The 19,396-nt window shown below is 52.0% G+C and overlaps 1 protein-coding gene across 1 annotated transcript; it reads left to right on the top strand.

Moving 5' to 3' along the window:
- Positions 1-961: 961 nt before the first annotated feature.
- On the top strand, positions 962-2,987 carry LOC125524204 (protein LOL4-like). The gene is made up of 5 exons (XM_048689277.1): positions 962-1,135; positions 1,396-1,551; positions 1,713-1,846; positions 2,454-2,522; positions 2,635-2,987. The coding sequence occupies exons 2-5, from the start codon at positions 1,398-1,400 to the stop codon at positions 2,674-2,676; spliced, it is 399 nt and encodes a 132-aa protein (XP_048545234.1). The 5' UTR covers positions 962-1,135; positions 1,396-1,397; the 3' UTR covers positions 2,677-2,987.
- The last annotated feature ends 16,409 nt before the right edge of the window (positions 2,988-19,396 follow it).

Below are 19,396 nucleotides of genomic sequence, written 5' to 3'. Positions count from 1 at the left end.
CACTCAATTCCGCTGTCGCACGCCGATGTACTAACTCTGTGGCAGCGACGATGGCAGGAGCTCGGAGAAGCGGCGCAGGCGTCCGCGGGAGGAAGAAGCGGCGGCACGGCCACGGCCTCGGGACCACTTGTGGTGGCGCGGATATGTGGTGCGGATGGGCGGTGGGGAGCGGCGGCGGCGGCATCGGGCCATTATCGGTGCCGGAGTGGGTGCGGGACTCACCGACGTAGATTGGGCGGTTGGGATTGGGTGGAGGAGATGTGGAGAGGCACGGTTGAATTTTACTCCGTAGCCGTGAGGAGTGAATATAAGAGTTGGATGACACTCAAGTAAAAAATTAACTCTAAAATATTTCTGGGCTTCGGCTAGGTGTCAGTTAGAGGAGAAAAACCGATTTTTTTTCTCTAACCGGTTTTAGGGGAGCAGCTAGAGTGCTCTAACTGACAACAGTAGGAGTAACAATAATGAATTCAGCTGGGAAGTTGATTAGTTAGTTGGGACTTGGGAGGGGGTGCGCGCGGCCAAGCGGAACTCAAACGCAGCGGACTCAATTGAAGACCAAAGGATGGAGCATCGAATCAAACTAGCATAGGAGATTAATAATTATGTAAGCTAAAGGAAACGGAAAGAAAGGAAACCAAGCTAGAGCTGGACGCGGGCGGGAGGAATGAACGACGAATGAATTATTGGCGCGTCGCGTAGGAGTGAGAAAGGAAAGATTCGACGATAGGGAGAGAAACGAACCAAAGCAATCTCTCTCTCTCTCTCTCTCTCTCTCTCTCTCTCTCAGTATGGAATTGGAGGAGGGGCAGAGACAGCAATTCGGCCATATCCGAAAGGCATCCATCCCTTCCACCATCGTCGCCGACCCGGCCCGGCGGTTTCTCGGATTCCGCGAATATATCCTAGCCAGCAAATCCATCCATCACCCCGCCATCCCTCGCCCATAAATTGCACGCCCCCGAGACGTTTCTTGCCACCGTGGAGTTCGCCCAGCTCTCTCTCTCTCTCTCTCTCTCTCCCTCATCTCTCATCTCCTTGGCTACGTACTTCTTCCACCTCCCCCTCTCACCCACGCACCTCTCTCTCAGCGCTTCGGCGATCGGAGCAAGCCGCTTGTTGGGTTCTTTGCTTGGTATGTCTCAATGCTGTCGATCCTCCTAGATCGATATGATGTACGCATGTAGCTGCCAGGACAAAAAATAGGAGTGCTTCTTTCTGCAAAATTTATCTATAGCCTTCTGCGGCTCTTTTCTTGATGCATGCATGGCTACATATATAGTTGTACTGATCGAGCATGCATTGCATATTTGCATATATATATATACTCCTACGTAAGCAGAATCAATGTGTGTATGTGTGTGTGTCGTTAACAACGACGGATGTAATCTGCAGGCATGCCTAGGTGCACCTCGTCGGTCAACTACCAAACGGAGACAGCGACCATGTCGGAGCTCATCTGCAACGGCTGCTTCAGCCTGGTGCTGTACAACCGCGGCGCCGCCAACGTACGCTGCTCCGGGTGCAACAGGGTCAACTCCACCAGATCAGGTACTTTCCCATACATATATATATAGACCCTGCCATTTCTGCAACTCACACGCACCAGCAGTGTTGGTGTTGCTGCTGCAATGGAGTTGCATTCACCTAACTAGCTAGCTGCTTGTTGCATTCAACTGAACTGACATTGGTATTCGTCTGTGAATTCGCAGCGAGCCAAATCGCCCACCTGACATGCGGCCGGTGCCGGACAACGCTCATGTATCCGCCGGGGGCCTCCACCGTGGGGTGCGCCAACTGCCAGCACGTCAACCCTGTCAGAGCCCAGGGCTCCTCAGCTCCTCCGGTAAGCAGAGCTAAATCGTACCATGCCTTCTGTAATCAGTGACATGATCTTTGAAAACAAACTTCTCTTAGAGGCTATGTCTATGCATGTCTAGAATGCCACGTGATATTTTCGAACGCAACGTTGTAGCTACTAGTCGGCACGGTTTCCCGCACAAAGAATCAGTTTACGGAGATATTTGTGTGGTCCAAAGCTACATGGGGCCATGCATTGTGCGATCACCCTCTCCTGTTGCATCAAAATTTCTTGAAAAGATCACCACTATGGTAGGTTCAGATTGCTCCATGGCTTCGTCATGGAATCAGTTCCCACTGCTCAGATAGGCAAGTACCTGAGAATAATAGTAGACGATTAGCTACGTAGGAGTACGTACCACAGACTAGCATTCAAATTCTCTGGACCATTCGTGTTATCAAATTCTCTGGACCATTCGTGTTATCAAATTCTCTGAACCATCCGTGTTATCAAACTGTCTGAAAATTACATACGTACCAGTGGTCCATTGGAATCGATCATCGGCCAAACAATCTGAAACTTATTGTCAAAGGTTGATGGCGGCGCCAGCCGGCTTTATTCTCTAGCTAAACTTTGTTCGTGCTACTTGCAGGATGCCCATGCCCGGCCTCAGACAGTTCTCGTGGAGAATCCCAGGACAATGAACGACAAGGGCAAACTGGTAACCAGCCTCATCTCTAGCTAACACTCTACCAAAACCCTCTATTTTCATCGCTAGTTATGGCAAAGAAATTATCTATGTAATTTACTGAATTTGTCTGCGTCTGGTTCAGGTCAGCAATGTGGCGGTCGGTGTCACCTCATGGAAAAGATGACCAAGAAGGAATTCTTGGTTTTATCCCCAAGGGTCTGGTTAATGATGCATGCCCTTGGTGAATCTGTATCATCGTCATCATCGTCGTCGTCATCGTCAGATAAATGTTAAAATCAAGTGTGTTTTGAAGCTTGATATAAACAAGAGAAACAGTAGGAAAAGAGGCAATGGAAGAGAAGGAGAAAAAGAAAAAAAATGGATCTCTGAAATGTGCCATGTTTGTGCTTCTTTCTGAAAATGTAAATATGCTGGCTATGTGCTAGCCTATGATGTGCTCTTAAGAAAAAGGAATGCAAAAAAGCATTATGTCCAGGAATTTTCTCTCTCTCTCTCTCTCTCTCTCCCCCTCTCCTTTTTGTTTTATCCTTTTCGGAAATTTCTTTTCGGCCGGCTTACCGATCGACATGCTGAGTCGACTTTGCACTTGGGGCTCTGATTCTTCAGTTGAAAACCTGAAACTACTGTGCAGCGAAAAGATGATGACGGAATAATGGATGCCTGCTTCTTTTTGACTGTTCACAGGAAGAAGAGCCAGATGTATTCATCTTTACAGCGCCGGCAGTTCAGGTTTTGAACGTTGAAGATAGCCCATGGATAACACTAGGGCTAGGCTTCTACAGTTACAGTACAAACCCTAGTTTTTTTTTTTTTGAGGGATCAGTACAAACCCTAGTGAATCAAGGCCAGCCAAAGCATAAGCATGCAGGACATGGCCCATCCAAAGCCCGGCCCAACCCAAGGCCTAGAAAAGAAACCACGAGTAATTTATATATACAAAAAATCACATGACTAAATAGTATTGTATACGTATTATTTTTCGGGATGAAAAGAAACAGAATAATGTATTTCTGTTATCTGAGATTTTAAGGCTCTGGGTCAGAGTGGGCCGACTTCAAAAGAAATAGGAAATGTTACCCGGGCCCAGGAAAGTCGGGGCCACCTGAACCGAGGCTGAAACTTGCATTCTGGCAATTTCAACAGCATGGATGGAATTGCCTCAAAAAGAAAACAGCATGGATGGAACACCACCAATTGGCCACCAACCAGACAGAATTCCGTAAAGAAAACAGGATCTCTTCCTCTCTTCGACGTGGAACTCACGTGCATGTTGTATGCTTCCAAGTGCACTTGTATTATTCTACTTAACAACTTGCTCCTGAGACAATATCATTTTCAACTCAATTGAACAATTCAATCGTATTCTTGGGGGGCGCTCCGGACCTTCCTGGCAGGAGAGGTGTGCACGCAGTTCTGGTTTCTCCACTTCTTTTCTTTTGCAAGGACTGGTTCCTTCGCCTATTGCGAACGTGCAACATAAATGGTCTCGCCGGGATTATAATGGAAGCAGAGGCGAACAGAGTTGGGGACGGATAGGAAGCAGTCGCGTCGAGACGCTCCTCAAAAAGCTTATTGCCGTTCTTCCGGACAGGATCTCGAACGACAGGGTTCCGGAGGCACCTACTCTCCCGACCAGCCGTGCACGCGGTCGTCGGGATGGGACCGCTGGAGGCAGCACAGAGTGAGGAACAGTAGATGGCGGCTAGGTCAAGCGAGAGGGAGTGAGTGAACCGAACTAGGTTACTTCACTGGCCAGAGCCTTCTTATATAGTCCGTAAGGAAGAAAGTCATGGGCCTTGCCGAGGCCCACGACCGAGTCGGCCCACTCCTGGCAAGGGAGTCGTTGTTCCCGGCAAGGGAGTCGACGGCAACGCAAGTCAGCCCACGGTCCAACGTCTTGGACAGTGGCAGCCACATGTTAGCGACTCGTTAATTAATACATGATTAATTAACTCGTTCTTGAGCGGTAAAAGTAAGCTTCGGCTCGGCTCATTCCCGCAACCCGCGCGCGTGTCGTGTTCAGGCGAGGCGGTCGGCGGAGGAGGAGCGCGCGTGTACCACTCCTATTCCCAAGCTCCCAATGGCAAGTGGTAGAGCAACCCTTATAAAGGGGTCTCAACTCTCCTCAACTAGCAAGGTGGGACTAAACTTTCCACCACCTGCCATCTCATACATGGGCCTCAAGATTAACCAGGGATTAGTATCTTATATGGGCCTAAGCCCATCCCTAATCCAACAATCCCCCACCAGATCTCGAGGCACATAAGTTTGTCAACTGTTTCAAACAATGTTTGATATACCAGAATTTTCAGTGGAGACTATTAAGTTGAACTTCCACCTAGAGCAACAGGATTAGACTTCTTCACAACTCAACAATAGACTATGCTTTGAATTGTCAGTTTGGCGTGCAGAAGTTTCGCCTATTGTCAGCTGATACATGGCTATCATAGGCTAAACCCCACGGGTGGAGCTTATTAGTCATACTCCGTACCTTCTCACGAGTTTACTAGAGATTACCCAATCTCATAGACTGTGACCAGCAGTCGGGCTCACATAGGTGTGTTCCTCCAAAGAATGCTCTGTAGGTTAGCATCTTGCTTACATAAGTTTTGCAACACATTAAGACAAAAGTCAGCCTGCCTTATAGAATTGAGAGTATTACTGCATCTCCAACGGAGTGGGTTTATTAAGGATACTCTCCTTAGTTGACCGCTGGATTGTTTTCCCGGGTCCCAATTCACGGGATCTCCGATCACATAGGTTGGGTTACCCCCATGGCAACTTACGTGGGTCTCATACCCATCTCCCTCGATGCATTTTCTATCACAATCCGTGATAGCCCTTTCGTAAAAGGGTCTGCCAGATTCTTGGCCATCTGGATATAATACAACGCTATTACTCCGGAGTTTCTTGATTTTCTGACAGATTTCAATCTTCTTCTTATGTGCTTTGTGGATTTCATGTTGTCCTTTGAACTCTTAGCCTTGGCAATCACTGTTTGATTGTCACGGTTCATAAGGACAGCCGGCACTGGTTTATCAACCACCGGCAAATCCATCAAAAGCTCTCGAAGCCATTCTTCTTCGACGCATGATGTGTCTAATGCTGTGAGTTATGCTTCCATAGTCGATCTGGTTAAGATCGTCTGCTTGCAAGACTTCCATAAAACAGCACCACCACCAAGTGTGAAGACATGTCCACTTGTAGCTTTCATCTCATCAGCATCAGATATCCAATTCGAATCACTATACCCCTCAAGTACCGTCGGGTACCCAGAATAGTGAATTGCATAGTTCGCAGTACCTTGCAAATAACGCATCACCCGCTCAACAGCATGCCAATGCACATCTCCCAGATTGGAAACGAAACGGCTCAGTTTGCACACAGCAAATGAGATGTCAGGACGAGTAGCACATGCTAGGTACATCAGTGAACCAACCACTCGAGAATATCTTAATTGATCTACAACCGTGCCTTCGAACTTTCGAATCCGCACGCTAGGATCATATGGTGTTGCAGAAGGTTTGCAGTCCGAATATCCAAAATGGCTCAAAATCTTCTCAACATAGTGGGATTGCAAAAGTGTAATTCCACTCTCAGAATTTCTCAGTAGCTTGATGTTCAGGACAACATCAGCCACACCCAGGTCCTTCATCTCAAAGTTGTGAGATAGAAAAGACTTGACCTCCTCAATGACCTTGAGGTGGGTCCCAAATATCAGTATGTCGTCGACATACAGACACAGTATAACTCATTCGCCCCCGCCATAGCGATAGTATACACATTTGTCAGCTTCGTTCACAACAAAGCCAGCGGATGTCAGAGTAGTGTTGAACTTCTCATGCCATTGCTTAGGTGCTTGTTTCAGGCCATACAGAGATTTCACTAGCTTACACACCTTTCTTTTCTGACCATTTACTACAAAGCCATCTGGCTGTTGCATGTAAATTTCCTCGTCTAGCTCTCCGTTAAGGAAATCTGTCTTAACGTCCATCTGATGAACGAGAAGACCATGCAAGGCAGCCAAGGCGAGTAACACTCGAATGGTTGTCAGTCTAGCCACAGGTGAATAAGTGTCAAAGAAATCCTCTTATTCTTTCTAGGTATAACCCTTGGCCACAAGCCTAGCCTTGTACTTCTCAACAGTACCATCGGGCCTAAGCTTCTTTTTGAACACCCACTTACATCCTAATGGTTGACAACCATAAGGACGATCAGTGATCTCCCATGTCCCGTTAGCCAAGATGGAATCCATCTCACTACGGACCGCATCCTTCCAGTAGTCAGCATCCGGAGATGCATAAGCTTCGGAAATGGAGCTGAGAGTATCATCATCCACGAGGTACACGAGGAAATCATCACCAAAGGACTTTGCAGTCCTCTGTCTCTTGCTCCTAACAGGAGCTTCCTCGTCATCCTCCGTGGAACTCTTATCACTTTTATGTTCATAATATTCCATCAGAATAGCAGGTTCAGGAGTCTCATCAAATTCCAGTCTAGAATTGCTTTGCATATCTCTCATGGGGAAAATATCCTCAAAGAATGTAGCATCCCTAGACTCTATAATTGTACCGACCTTCTGGTCAGGTACCTCAGATTTCACCACTAGAAATCTATAGCCAGTGCTATGCTTGGCATAGCCAAGAAAAACACAGTCCACGGTCTTTGGTCCCATCTTGTGCTTTTTGATTATCGGCACGTTGACTTTCGCCAAACAGCCCCAAGTGCGCAAGTAAGAGAGTGTAGTTCTTTTCTTTTCCCATTGCTCATAGGGAGTAGTCTCATTATCCTTTGTGGGAACTTTATTCAGGACATGACAAGATGTCAATGCAGCCTCCCCCACCATGCCTTGGATAAACCCGATGTATCTAACATGGCATTAACCAAATCAGTTAGAGTACGGTTTTTTCGTTCGGCAACCCCGTTTGACTGGGGTGAGTAGGAAGGCGTCCTCTCATGAATAATACCATGTTCTGACAGAATAAATCATACTCATTAGAAAAGTACTCTCCACCACAATCAGACCGGACTCGTTTTATTTTCTTCTCAAGTTGGTTCTCAACTTCAGCCTTATAGACTTTAAAGTAGTGTAGAGCCTCATCCTTAGTATTTAACAAATACACATAGCAGAATCTAGTGGAATCATCAATCAGAGTCATGAAGTATTTCTTTTCACCTTTAGTCAACACACCATTCATCTCACAGAGATCTGAATGTATGAGCTCTAGAGGTGCCAGGTGTCTCTCCTTCGCAGGCTTGTGAGGCTTACGAGGTTGCTTAGCTTGCACACACGCATGGCACTTAGAGCCTTTGGCTAAAGTGAAACTCGGGATTAAATCCATCTTAGCTAGCCACGTCATACAACCGAAATTTATGTGACAAAGACGTGAATGCCAAACCTCAGATTCGTTCACATTAGAATGAATTTGGTTCACGACTTTATTACAGAAATCCTCCAGGGAAAGGCGGAACAAACCACCACAATCATATCCTTTTCCAACAAATAGTCCATACCGAGATACGACTACTTAGTTAGACTCAAATACTAACTTAAACCCTTCTTTACATAGAAGGGAGCCACTAACGAGATTCTTCTTTATGGCAAGGACATGCTGCACGTTCTTCAGTTGCACGATCTTTCCCGAAGTAAACTTCAGATCTACCGTGCCAACACCATGAACAGAAGCATGCGAGCCATTCCCCATCAGGAAGAAACAATCTCGTGCGACCTGGTAGGAAGAAAACAAAGACACATCAGCACACACATGAATATTGGCCCCAGTGTCAATCCACCAATCGGTGGACTGACAGACTGAAAGTATGGTAAACAGATTACCATACCCAGATGCCGCATCATTGTTGCTTAGAGTGACATTCACAGACTTGGAGTCCTGTGATGGCTTCTTTTACTTGTTTGGGCACTTGTTTGCCCAATGTTCATCTGAACCACAAGTAAAGCAGCCATCTCTCTTTTTGTCTTTCTTCTTACCTTTCTTCTTAAAGGTAGTATTCTGCTGGATAGAGTTCTTTCCCTTGAACTTGTGGAAGTTTTTCTGCACCACATTGGCGCTAGAAGAACCCTCTGCCCCTTTCACGTGTGAGTCCTTTGCTCTCGAGTTCTGCTCAACACTGAGATGACCAATGACATCCTCAACATAGAATTCACGTCTCAAGTGCTTGAGAGAAGTAGCAAAGTTCCTCCAACTAGGAGGGAGTTTTGCAATAATGCAACCCGCGACAAACTTGTCCGATAACTCATACTTCAGGAGCTCCAGCTCCTTAGCAATGCACTGTATCTCATGAGCCTGGTCCAATACAGAACGGTTATCAACCATCATGTAATCATGGAACTGCTCCATGGCATACAGCTCACTACCAGCATCAGTTGCGCCGAATTTGACTTCGAGCGCATCCCACAAGTTTTTGGCAACCACCATATGAATATAGGCGTCAACCAACTTGTCTCCAATCACACTTAGAACTGCTTCCAGAAATATTGTGGTTGCCTCCCTAAACGCCTTCTCCTGTTCAGGAGCAATCATTTCTGTGAGGGACACACCACCAACCTAGAACACGTTCATCGTTGTGAGCCACAAGGTGGTCCTAGTCTGCCAATGCTTAAAATGCATCCTGGTAAGCTTTTCCGGTTTCAGAGTAGCAGCAAAGCCTTGAATCGAAAAGTGCCTAAAATAAGGTTTTTGGATTGTTGGAAATATTAGCACTTTTCCGATTAGACTTATCCACGAGTAAATAGTAAGCATGGCATAAAAGGTATGCATCTGATACCTAAGCATACTAGCACGTATAGAACATAGAATCGAACCTTCTATGAGCAGCATGATACGTCTCCAACGTATCTATAATTTTTTATTGCTCCATGCTATATTATCTTCTGTTTTGGACATTAATGGGCTTTATTATCCACTTTTATATTATTTTTGGGACTAACCTATTAACCGGAGGCCCAGCCCAGAATTGTTATTTTTTGCCTATTTCAGAGTTTTGCAGAAAAAGAATATCAAACGGAGTCCAAACGGAATGAAATCTTCGGGAACGTGATTTTTGGAACGAACATGATCCAGGAGACTTGGACCCTACGTCAAGCAACCAACAGGGAAGCCACGAGGTAGGGGGCGCGCCCACCCCCCCCCCCCCCAGGCGCGCCCTCCACCCTCGTGGGCCCCCTGTTGCTCCACCGACATACTCCTTCCTCCTATATATACCTACGTACCCCCCAAACGATCAAAAACGGAGCCAAAACCCTAATTCCACCGCCGTAACTTTCTGTATCCATGAGATCCCATCTTGGGGCCTGTTCTGGAGCTCCGCCGGAGGGGGCATCGATCACGGAGGGCTTCTACATCAACACCATAGCCTCTCCGATGATGTGTGAGTAGTTTACCTCAGACCTTCGGGTCCATAGTTATTAGCTAGATGGCTTCTTCTCTCTTTTTGGATCTCAATACAATGTTCTCCCCCTCTCTCGTGGAGATCTATTTGATGTAATCTTCTTTTGCAGTGTGTTTGTTGAGACCGATGAATTGTGGGTTTATGATCAAGTTTATCTATGAACAATATTTGAATCTTCTCTGAATTCTTTTATGTATGATTGGTTATCTTTGCAAGTCTCTTTGAATTAACAGTTTGGTTTGGCCTACTAGATTGATCTTTCTTGCAATGGGAGAAGTGCTTAGCTTTGGGTTCAATCTTGCGATGTCCTTTCCCAGTGACAGTAGGGGCAGCAAGGCACGTATTATATTGTTGCCATCGAGGATAACAAGATGGGGTTTTTATCATATTGCATGAATTTATCCCTCTACATCATGTCATCTTGCTTAAAGCGTTATTCTGTTCTTATGAACTTAATACTCTAGATGCATGCTGGATAGCGGTCGATGTGTGGAGTAATAGTAGTAGATGCAGGCAGGAGTCGGTCTACTTGTCTCGAACGTGATGCCTATATACATGATCATACCTAGATATTCTCATAACTATGCTCAATTCTGTCAATTGCTCAACAGTAATTTGTTCACCCACCGTAAAATACTTATGCACTCGAGAGAAGCCACTAGTGAAACCTATGGCCCCGGGGTCTATCTTCCATCATATTAATCTTCCAATACTTAGTTATTTTCATTTCCTTTTATTTTACTTTGCATCTTTACCATAAAAATACCAAAAATATTATCTTATCATATCTATCAGATCTCACTCTCGTAAGTGACCATGTAGGGATTGACAACCCCTTATCGCGTTGGTTGCGAGGATTTATTTGTTTTGTGTAGGTGCGAGGGACTCGCGCGTAGCCTCCTACTGGATTGATACCTTGGTTCTCAAAAACTAAGGGAAATACCTACGCTACTTTGCTGCATCACCCTTTCCTCTTCAAGGGAAAACCAATGCAGTTCTCAAGAGGTAGCAAGAAGGATTTCTGGCGTCGTTGCCGGGGAGATTCGCACCAAGTCAAGTCAAGATTTGACTCCCGACAATGAGCCATTTCTGGCCCCGGGGTCTATCTTCCATCATATTAATCTTCCAACACTTAGTTATTTTCATTTCCTTTTATTTTACTTTGCATCTTTATCATAAAATACCAAAAATATTATCTTATCATATCTATCAGATCTCACTCTTGTAAGTGACCGTGTAGGGATTGACAACCCCTTATCGCGTTGGTTACGAGGATTTATTTGTTTTGTGTAGGTGCGGGGGACTCGCGCGTAGCCTCCTACTGGATTGATACCTTGGTTCTCAAAAACTGAGGGAAATACTTATGCTAGTTTGCTGCATCACCCTTTCCTCTTCAAGGGAAAAACCAACGCAGTGCTCAAGAGGTAGCACAGCACATATACGGCTAGCATAAGTACGAGTAAACGAGGGATGAACATATCATACCCTCCAGTTGGCCAGGCCAACGCGGCGGCGGCAGCAGCCTCGGTGTCGTCCGTGGCCTTCTTCTTAGCGGCGGCATCGTCGACCATGGTGTCGATGCAGAGGAACTAGTGGAAACAGAGGCGAATGGAGTTGGGGACGGATCGGGAGCAGTCGCGTCGAGACGCTCCCCAAAAACCTTATTGCCGTTCTCCCGGGCAGGATCTCGAACGACAGGGTTCTGGAGGCACCTGCTCTCCTGACCAGCCGTGCACGCGGTCGTCGGGGTGGGATCGCAGGAGGCAACACAAAGTGTCGGGGGTTTGGTGCGACATATGCCAAAGGATGGCTTATCATGGTGGGGGCGAGTAGAACGTCGCCGGTGCCTGGAAACGGGATGAGGCGAAGACATGCACGCCGGCGAATCTTACCCAGCTTCAGGGCTCTCCGAGGAGATAATACCCCTACTGCTGCTCTGCGGGGTCTCCGCATGATCACTATGGCCAAGTGTTTACACGGTTGCTCCTTGAGCTGTTTCTTGGAGGTAGGAGAGGGCAAGGCTAGCTCTCTCCCTTCTATATGATCTGGTCTAGAGCTAATAGGTTCCCACCCTTTGCATGGGTGCCCTGGGGGGGTTATATAGGCCTACCCCCCAGGGGTACAATGGTAATCCGGCTGGATGCGGGCCCAGCCGTCAGTGCCTCTGGCCTCCGTCTTCTCTACCGAACGCTGGGTCCCGCCGACTGGCGGGCCCCGCCGACTGGCCTGGTACGGAGCCGACAGGCCGCGTCCGCCGTGGGCGGGTCTTGCCGGCTACTGATTACTGTAGCCATGCTTCTGATGATGCGGGCTTGATCATGAGGTCGTGGCAACAGCCCCGCCCCCTGGCGGGCGATCACTGTTGCCACTCCCCATCACATCTTGATTAATGGCGCGTGGGCCCCGGGGGAGGGCTCGGCCGACTCCCCCGGGCCGACTCCCGACGGGTCCGACTGGTGGTTCTCCTGCCGTCTCCTGAGGTCTCACTGACTGGTGGGGCCTGCTGCCTCTAGGCCGTACAGACAGGCCGTCGTGGGTGCAGGATTCGGCCCTGCGGTGCTGATGTCAAGGCCGGCATGGCAACAGTGCCACGCCGCACAGAGATCTTCCGGGGTACGGCGTGCTGTGGCCATGCCTGCCCTTGGTGAGGGGCGGGGGTGGGCTTCGCTGTAGCCACGCCCCTGCCTCGTCCCCCTTGATGAGGTCATGGGGTTTGTTGGAGTCGCAGGCCGACTCCCCAAAGCCGGCTTCTCTGGAAGTCGCCCGTCGGGAGTCAGCTTTATCCTGAAGTCGTCCCTGGGACTCGGCCGTGAGCGGGCAGTCGGCCGTCTTGCCGTCGACTCCTCAGGAGGCGGCTCTTCGTCCTGGGGTCTTGAGGGGCGCAGCCTGCCCCGATGTCTTGAAAGGTTCTGGGGCTCGGGTTGGCCTACCCGTGGCCCATTACTCCGACAGTAGCCCCCGAGGCTGGTGAGGCGCCGCGGACGATCGGCCGAGAAGCCTCAGCAGTTTCTCTTTCCGGGTGCTCAACACATGGTCTTTGATTGACTTCTGTCGGGCCGACTGGAAGGAGTCGGACTTGCTCAACTCGGACTCACTCAATTCCGTCTCGCTCAGTATTTCGAACGTCGCGGCGGAATTTAAGTGGCGTGCTAACTAAGCCTCCAGGCCGCCGCCCGTTCTAGGCCCGTCACGCGATGGCACGTGGCTAGGCCGTCCTGCCAACCTACGCGCGTGACGGGACATGCCCATAGGCGGGGCCCGCCACTACCGTGCCTCAGCGCCCGAGCGGATCCGCTGCGGCCCCAGTGGACGGTTGGGATTCCCGTGGAGTTACTGCGTGTAGTAACTTTATCGTGGATCGTGGGGGTCGTGGGGTCGTGGGCGTAGTAAATCCCCACGTCCGCCCCCTCGGCTTCGCAGCCCACGAGGCTATAAGTAGGGGGAAGAGGGGGGCACGCGCGCCCCTCCTTCCCACTACTCCTCGTTCTCTTCCTTCTTGCTGCTCCTCGCTCTCCTCCTTCCTCTTCTTCTTCACTCCGCCGCGCGCCCAAGCTCCAGCGAACGCTGCGGTGACAGCTCGCGATGAGTTCTTCCTCCGCCGCCGCGCCTCCCCCAGTGCGCTCCGGCACCTGGGACGGCTCTGAAGTTCACGAAGACCACATCGAGTTCCTCCGCCGGACTCGTTGGCTCCCCGGCGAGGATCGCGTGCAGGTGCGTCTTGCGCTGAAGGGGGAGATTTCCCCCGCGCCGCAGGAGGGCGAGCGGGTTATCTTCCGCTCGCACTGCCTGCGCGGGTTGGGGCTGCCAGCGAGTAGTTTCTTCCGATCCTTCCTGGAGTTCTACGGCCTCCAGCCGCACCACCTCACCCCCAACGCAGTGGTGCTGCTGTCCGCCTTTGTTGCCATGTGCGAAGGCTTCCTCGGAGTCCTCCCCACCCTCGAGCTCTGGGGGGAGTTCTTCTTCTCCAAGCTCGGCACCCAGGCTGCGGGCGTGCCGGCTCAGTGCGGCGCTTTCATCGTCGTGCGAAGGTCGGGGGCCGACAATCCCTTCCCCTCCATCTCGCTGATCAAGTCGGTGAAGATGTGGCACAGATCCTACTTCTACGTCAAGAACGCCTCCGCGAGGGGGGACTGGGTCAACCTGCCGGCTTTCGAAGCCGGCCCACCGGCTGGGCGACTGCCCAACTGGTCGTACCGGGCCAAGTCGCTGACGCCTGCGGGAGCCGGCGCCATCACGCGACTCCGAGTGCTGACGCAGTCAGAGGGTCTGACTGGTCCGGACCTGCTGGCCGCCTTCGTTTCGCGCCGAGTTCTCCCACTCCAAGGCCGCCCCCATATGATATGCCAGATGAGCGGGCACCGTGACCCGAGTCGGATGTGCATCAAGGACATGCCTCACGAAGAGGTGGCCTTCATGGTGAACTACCTCTCGGACAGCAGGCTCCTGGAGGATTGGCGGTTCGGCAAGGAGCCGTACTCCCGCGCCAACCCCCCGCCCGTGGTGAGTCGCCTTTCCTTTCTTTCTTCGGATTGTCTTCTTTCTTGCCGAGTTTTGTTTTGACCAGTCGGCTTTGGTTAGAATCCCCTCCTCCACCCGCCAGCCGGCACCTTAGGGTCGGCCCGCGAGTTACTCGCTGACCGGGCGGAGAGCGATGTCGACGACCCCGATCTGGGGGCGGCGGCTCTGGAAGACGACGCCGAGGGAGGAGGAGGAACAGCAGGCGACTTCAGCCCCTCGGCCACTTTTGCCGACTGGCCTGACGACGACGCCGAGGGAGAAGTCGCCCCTCGCCATCGGCTAGGAGCTAGCTAGCCTGGCGCGGGCTCTTCTGCCGCGCCGGGCGCTCCAGGCGGCGAGAAGAAGCGCAGGGCCGTGCCGACCTTGTTCGGCAGTCGGCCAAAGAAGCCCAAGGGCTCGGCGGCGGTGACTCGGCGGGACGAGGCGGCTGCGAAGGCCATCCGCTTCCGTAAGGAAGTGAAGAAGCCGCCATTGGTCTCCGCGTGAGTATTCTGTCTTCAAAGTTTTATTCTTTCTTTGTGACTTTGTCTGAGTCTTCGCTTGATCCTCTTGCTTCAGGGCTCCCCTCACTCTTGAGAGGGTCACCACCGCCTCCGTCATGGGGTCAGCGGAGACGTCCGCCACCACTCGGCGGATTGACCCCGCTGCTGACCTCCGGGAGGCGACGGAGCGGAATGTGCAGGAGAAGCGCAACGAAGAAGAGGCCCTCCGCCTGGAGAAGGCGGAGGCTGACAGGGCGGAGGCCGAAGCCGCCGCCGTGATGAAGCGGCAGGCTGAGGAAGCCGCACGCCGCCAGTCGGCGGTGTTCGTCACCCCGTTGAACTCTGTGCCGCCGCCTTCGGAGTTCACGGGGCAGACTGGGGAGGCCGGCGGGGAGAACCCCGTCGTGGAGAGGGAAGGCGGCGACCCCTCTACGCCGGACGTGAACGTTCCGCCGCCGCCTCCGCCGCCGTCTGAAGGTGCGCAAGGCAAGCAGCCAGCGGACCCTCCGGTGCCGCCGACCGAAGATGAGGCCGTGGCGAGGCTACTCCTCCAAGTCGGCTCGCCAACGCGCCACCGTCTGGAGAAGGCGACTTCGGCACCCCGCCCCCTGGAAGCCGGCACCGCCAGCTTGGCGATCCCAGACGCTGAGGCGACGAGCGCCGCACCCATTGGGTGGGTGCGAGGAGGCGGCACAGGGCCGCTGAACCAGGCGCTCCTGGACATCCAGGCAAAGCTTCACGCTGAGGGCGACACTCTCCAGAGTTGCACCAAGGCATTCCTGGCGTCGCGGGCAGCCGTCCGGGTATGTTTTTTCCCTTCGGTCTTTGTTTTTCTTGTTCCTCTCTGTGGGGCGCGCCAGCGCACCCACTGGGTTTAGTCCCCGAGTTTCGGGCTGGCAGCTGAGCAGGCAGCCCGGAACTCCAATTGATGAACTTTGGGTATTAACTTTTTGTCTGAAATATTCATCGCAGGATTACCACGACCTCCGCGTCACTGCCTTCAACCGTAACGTTGAAGAGCTGGGCAAGTGGACCGCCGATCTGTCGGAGAGCCGGAGTAAGTCCTTTTCCTTCTTCGCGGGGGCGCGCTGGCGCACCCGCGGGCTATAGTCCCCGAGATTCGGGCCGACTGCTGAGCAGTCGGGCCGGATCTCCCCGGCGACCTTCTTTACTGATGACTTGACGCCTTCTTTCTTTCTTCTTCTCAGGGGCCAACGCTGCTCTTCAACAGCAGCTGAGCGACGCCAACTCTGCTTTGCGTGCCAAAGAGGAGGAGTGCAGCAAGCTCGCCACGGAGCACGATCTGCTGGCCACTCAATTGGCAGAGCAGAAGGAGCTGCTTGTGAAGACGCAGAGGGAGGCGGAGGAGACGGAAACCGCCCTCTTGGCCGAGTTCGCGAGCGAGCGCCCCTCCTGGTCTGACAAGGAGGCGCTGCTGTCCTCCAGCTTCCACGAGATTGAAGACATCGTTGATGGTGAGTTTCTTTATTTTCTTTCTTCGAGCTGCCGATTTAAGTCGTGCCGACTCCTGGTTTTTGACTTGCTTCTTCGTTTCTTCCTATCTTTGCAGACTTCTTCCCTGGGCAGTCGCAGGCCGCCATCCAAGCCATCGAGGCTGACCGTGAAGGTCGGAGGGCGGAGGGTGCAGAGATTGCCGCCGACGCCCCCCAAACTCTTGACGAGCACATCATGAGCATCGAGGCTCGCCTTCGGCCGGCTCACCGGATGCTGCGTCGGCTTCAGCGTGTCGGTGCCCAGGCGATTGTCGCCCTGTGGCTGGATATGCAGGCTCCGCGCACCCCCAGCCTGACGGCCGACTGGCTGGAGGTCGCGGCTGGTCGTCTTGAGGCCTGGAAGGGCTCTTCGTCCCGAGATGGAGCACGCCGGGCCTTGGAGTTCGTCAAGGCATGGTATCCGGGGCTGGACCTAGACTGGCTGGCCACGCTTTGGTCGGAGGCCCAGCCGGAGCTGGCAGCCATGGAAGACGCCCTCGTCAAACATGCTGCGGTGATCGCTGAGTACACCGACACTAGCATCTTCGTCCCCGAGCGGTCTGAAGACGGCGAGGAGGTACCGCCAGAGTGGTTTGGGATGAACCCAGACTACAGCAAGGACTCGGCGGAGGTGATTGGCTCCAGCGTCGAGGAAGAGGGCGAGGCAGAGGACAGAGGCGAGGCGGAGGCACCAGAAGATGGAGCAGACGGCCAGCCTCAGCTCGACCGTGCCTCCAGCAACGAGCCGCGTGCGACCGACCCGACTGCCGCCGGAGGCGATCAAGCCGAGACTAGCCAGCCGCCCGCCCCGACGCCTGGTGCTGGCGCCTCCTCCGACCCTCCGAATCCGTCTGCTGCTTCCTAAGTTGCCACTGTATCTTTGTTTTGTATGCTTCAGTAGTCTTTGAAGAACTTGTTAATTCGCACAATTCCACCCGCGGGGTGTATTTTGAACCTCTGCTCGAAAATTCGGCCAAGGGCCTATGTTATGTAAATATATTTATCTGAGTTCTATCTTTTCTTGCTCATGGCTCTTTTGGCTTTTTTCCTTTGCCGCTTTCTCTTAGTTGCCTGCCTTGCCAATCGGACAGCCGTTCTGCGGACTGTCGCTGGATCAAGTGCTTGGCTACTTTGGGAAAGCAAGTACTTAGCCGTTTTCAAGAGTTTTTGAGCAAGTTGGATAGAATACGGCAATCCGACTATTCGAGAGTCGGTTTTGCGAAAAAGGCTAGAAGCTGTCTTGAGCTATGTTTTATGCTTTGAGTCCTTAGCCATTTTTCATGCGAATGCCCATTCTACCTTACTGCTGCCCACCGTACAGTCGCTCTGCGAGCTGCGGCTTCTGACAGGAGACGGTTTAGGCGTTTACACACTACTTGTCCGACTGCAGGAAGCATTTCATAGTGCAAGGCGGCAAGTCCCCGGGCCGACTTGTCGAGCCCGGTGCCAAACGGCATAAAAAGGAGTAACATACTCGCAGTCATAATTTTTATCATACAGACAAAAGAGGGCAGTCCCCGAGCTTGTCTCGGGGGGCCCGAAGTCTTGGTACTTTAATACAAAAGGTAGCGTGGTACATACTGCATCAACTGTAAAATCTTCGGAGGAGATTTGCATTCCATGGCCGCTCTGTCTCCTTGCCGGAGTCGTCCCTCTTGCGTGCTCGGGGCTTCTGAGCGTCAATCAGGTAGTAGGAATCGTTGCCCAGTACTTTGCTGATGATGAAAGGGCCTTCCCAAGGCGCCGACAGCTTGTGCTGGCCGGCTATTCGCTGGATCAGCCGGAGCACAAGGACGCCTTCTTGGAAAGATCTTGGCCTGACCTTCCTGTTGTGGTATCAGCGCAGGCTCTGCTGGTAGATGCTGGACCGGCTGAGTGCCAACAGCCGTCCCTCTTCCAGCAGATCAACGCCGTCTTGCAGTGCTTCTTCTGCTTCCTCCTCGGTGTACATGGTGACTCGTGGGGAGTCAAACTCTATGTCCATTGGGATGACGGCTTCGGCACCGTAGACGAGGAAGAAGGGCATCAAGCCGGTTGACTTGTTTGGAGTTGTGCGCAGACTCCAAAGGACGGCTGGCGGCTCGTCGAGCTAGCAGCCAGCCGAGCGCTCCAGAGGCTCGATCAGCCGAGGCTTGATGCCAGATAGGATGAGGCCATTTGCTCGCTCCACTTGGCCGTTTGACTGCGGATGGGCGACGGGCGCTAGGTCCAGTCGGATGCCCTGTGTTGCGCAGAAACGGGCCAAGGCGCCTTTGGCGAAATTTGTGTCGTTGTCGGTGATGATGATGTGTGGTATGCCGTACCGAATTGTGATATCGGAGATGAAAGTTACGGCAGTCGGACCGTTCAGCTTCTTGATTGGCTTTGCTTCTATCCACTTGGTGAACTTGTCCACTGAGACAAGTAAGTGAGTTAAACCACCTCGTGCTGTTTTGAATGGTCCCACCATGTCTAGACCCCAAACTGTGAAAGGCCAGGAAATGGGGATGGTCTTGAGTGCAGAAGCTGGTTGGTGCGGCTTGGAGCTGAACTTCTGGCACCCTTTGCATTTTTGGACCAACTCCTTGGCCTCTTCCAAGGCAGTTGGCCAGAAGAAACCGTGTCGAAAGGCTTTGGCGATGAGTGCTCTTGAAGCTGCATGGTGGCCGCACTCGCCTTGATGGTTGTCTTTGAGAATCACTTGGCCTTGCTCTGGCTCTACGCAGCACTAGTAGACACCAGTGACGCTGCGCCTGACCAGCTCTTTGTTGACTATGGTGTAGGCTGCCGCCCGGCGTTGTATTTGCCGAGCTGAGGTTTCATCGGTCGGCAGCTCTTTGTTCACCAGGAATTTGAGGATGGGCTGGGCCCATGAGGGTGCTGCTATTTCTTTGACTGCCAGAACTGCGACTTGGACGAGGGTAGTTTGGCTGGGAGGCGGTGGGTTGGAGTCAACAGCCGCTTGCTGGGTTGATGAAGTCCCCGGGCCGACTGGCGCGGT

Source organism: Triticum urartu, chromosome 7, assembly GCF_003073215.2.
Source record: "Triticum urartu cultivar G1812 chromosome 7, Tu2.1, whole genome shotgun sequence".
In the NCBI taxonomy this organism is placed as follows: Eukaryota; Viridiplantae; Streptophyta; class Magnoliopsida; order Poales; family Poaceae; genus Triticum; species Triticum urartu.
This window is presented reverse-complemented; position numbering and strand designations above follow the sequence as displayed.

Coding starts and splice junctions, on each gene's coding strand:
- LOC125524204 (XM_048689277.1), top strand. CDS start 1,398: ATGCCTAGGTGCACCTCGTCGGTCAACTACCAAACGGAGACAGCGACC. Junction 1,552..1,712: donor GGTCAACTCCACCAGATCAG/GTACTTTCCCAT, acceptor GTGAATTCGCAG/CGAGCCAAATCGCCCACCTG. Junction 2,523..2,634: donor TGAACGACAAGGGCAAACTG/GTAACCAGCCTC, acceptor CGTCTGGTTCAG/GTCAGCAATGTGGCGGTCGG.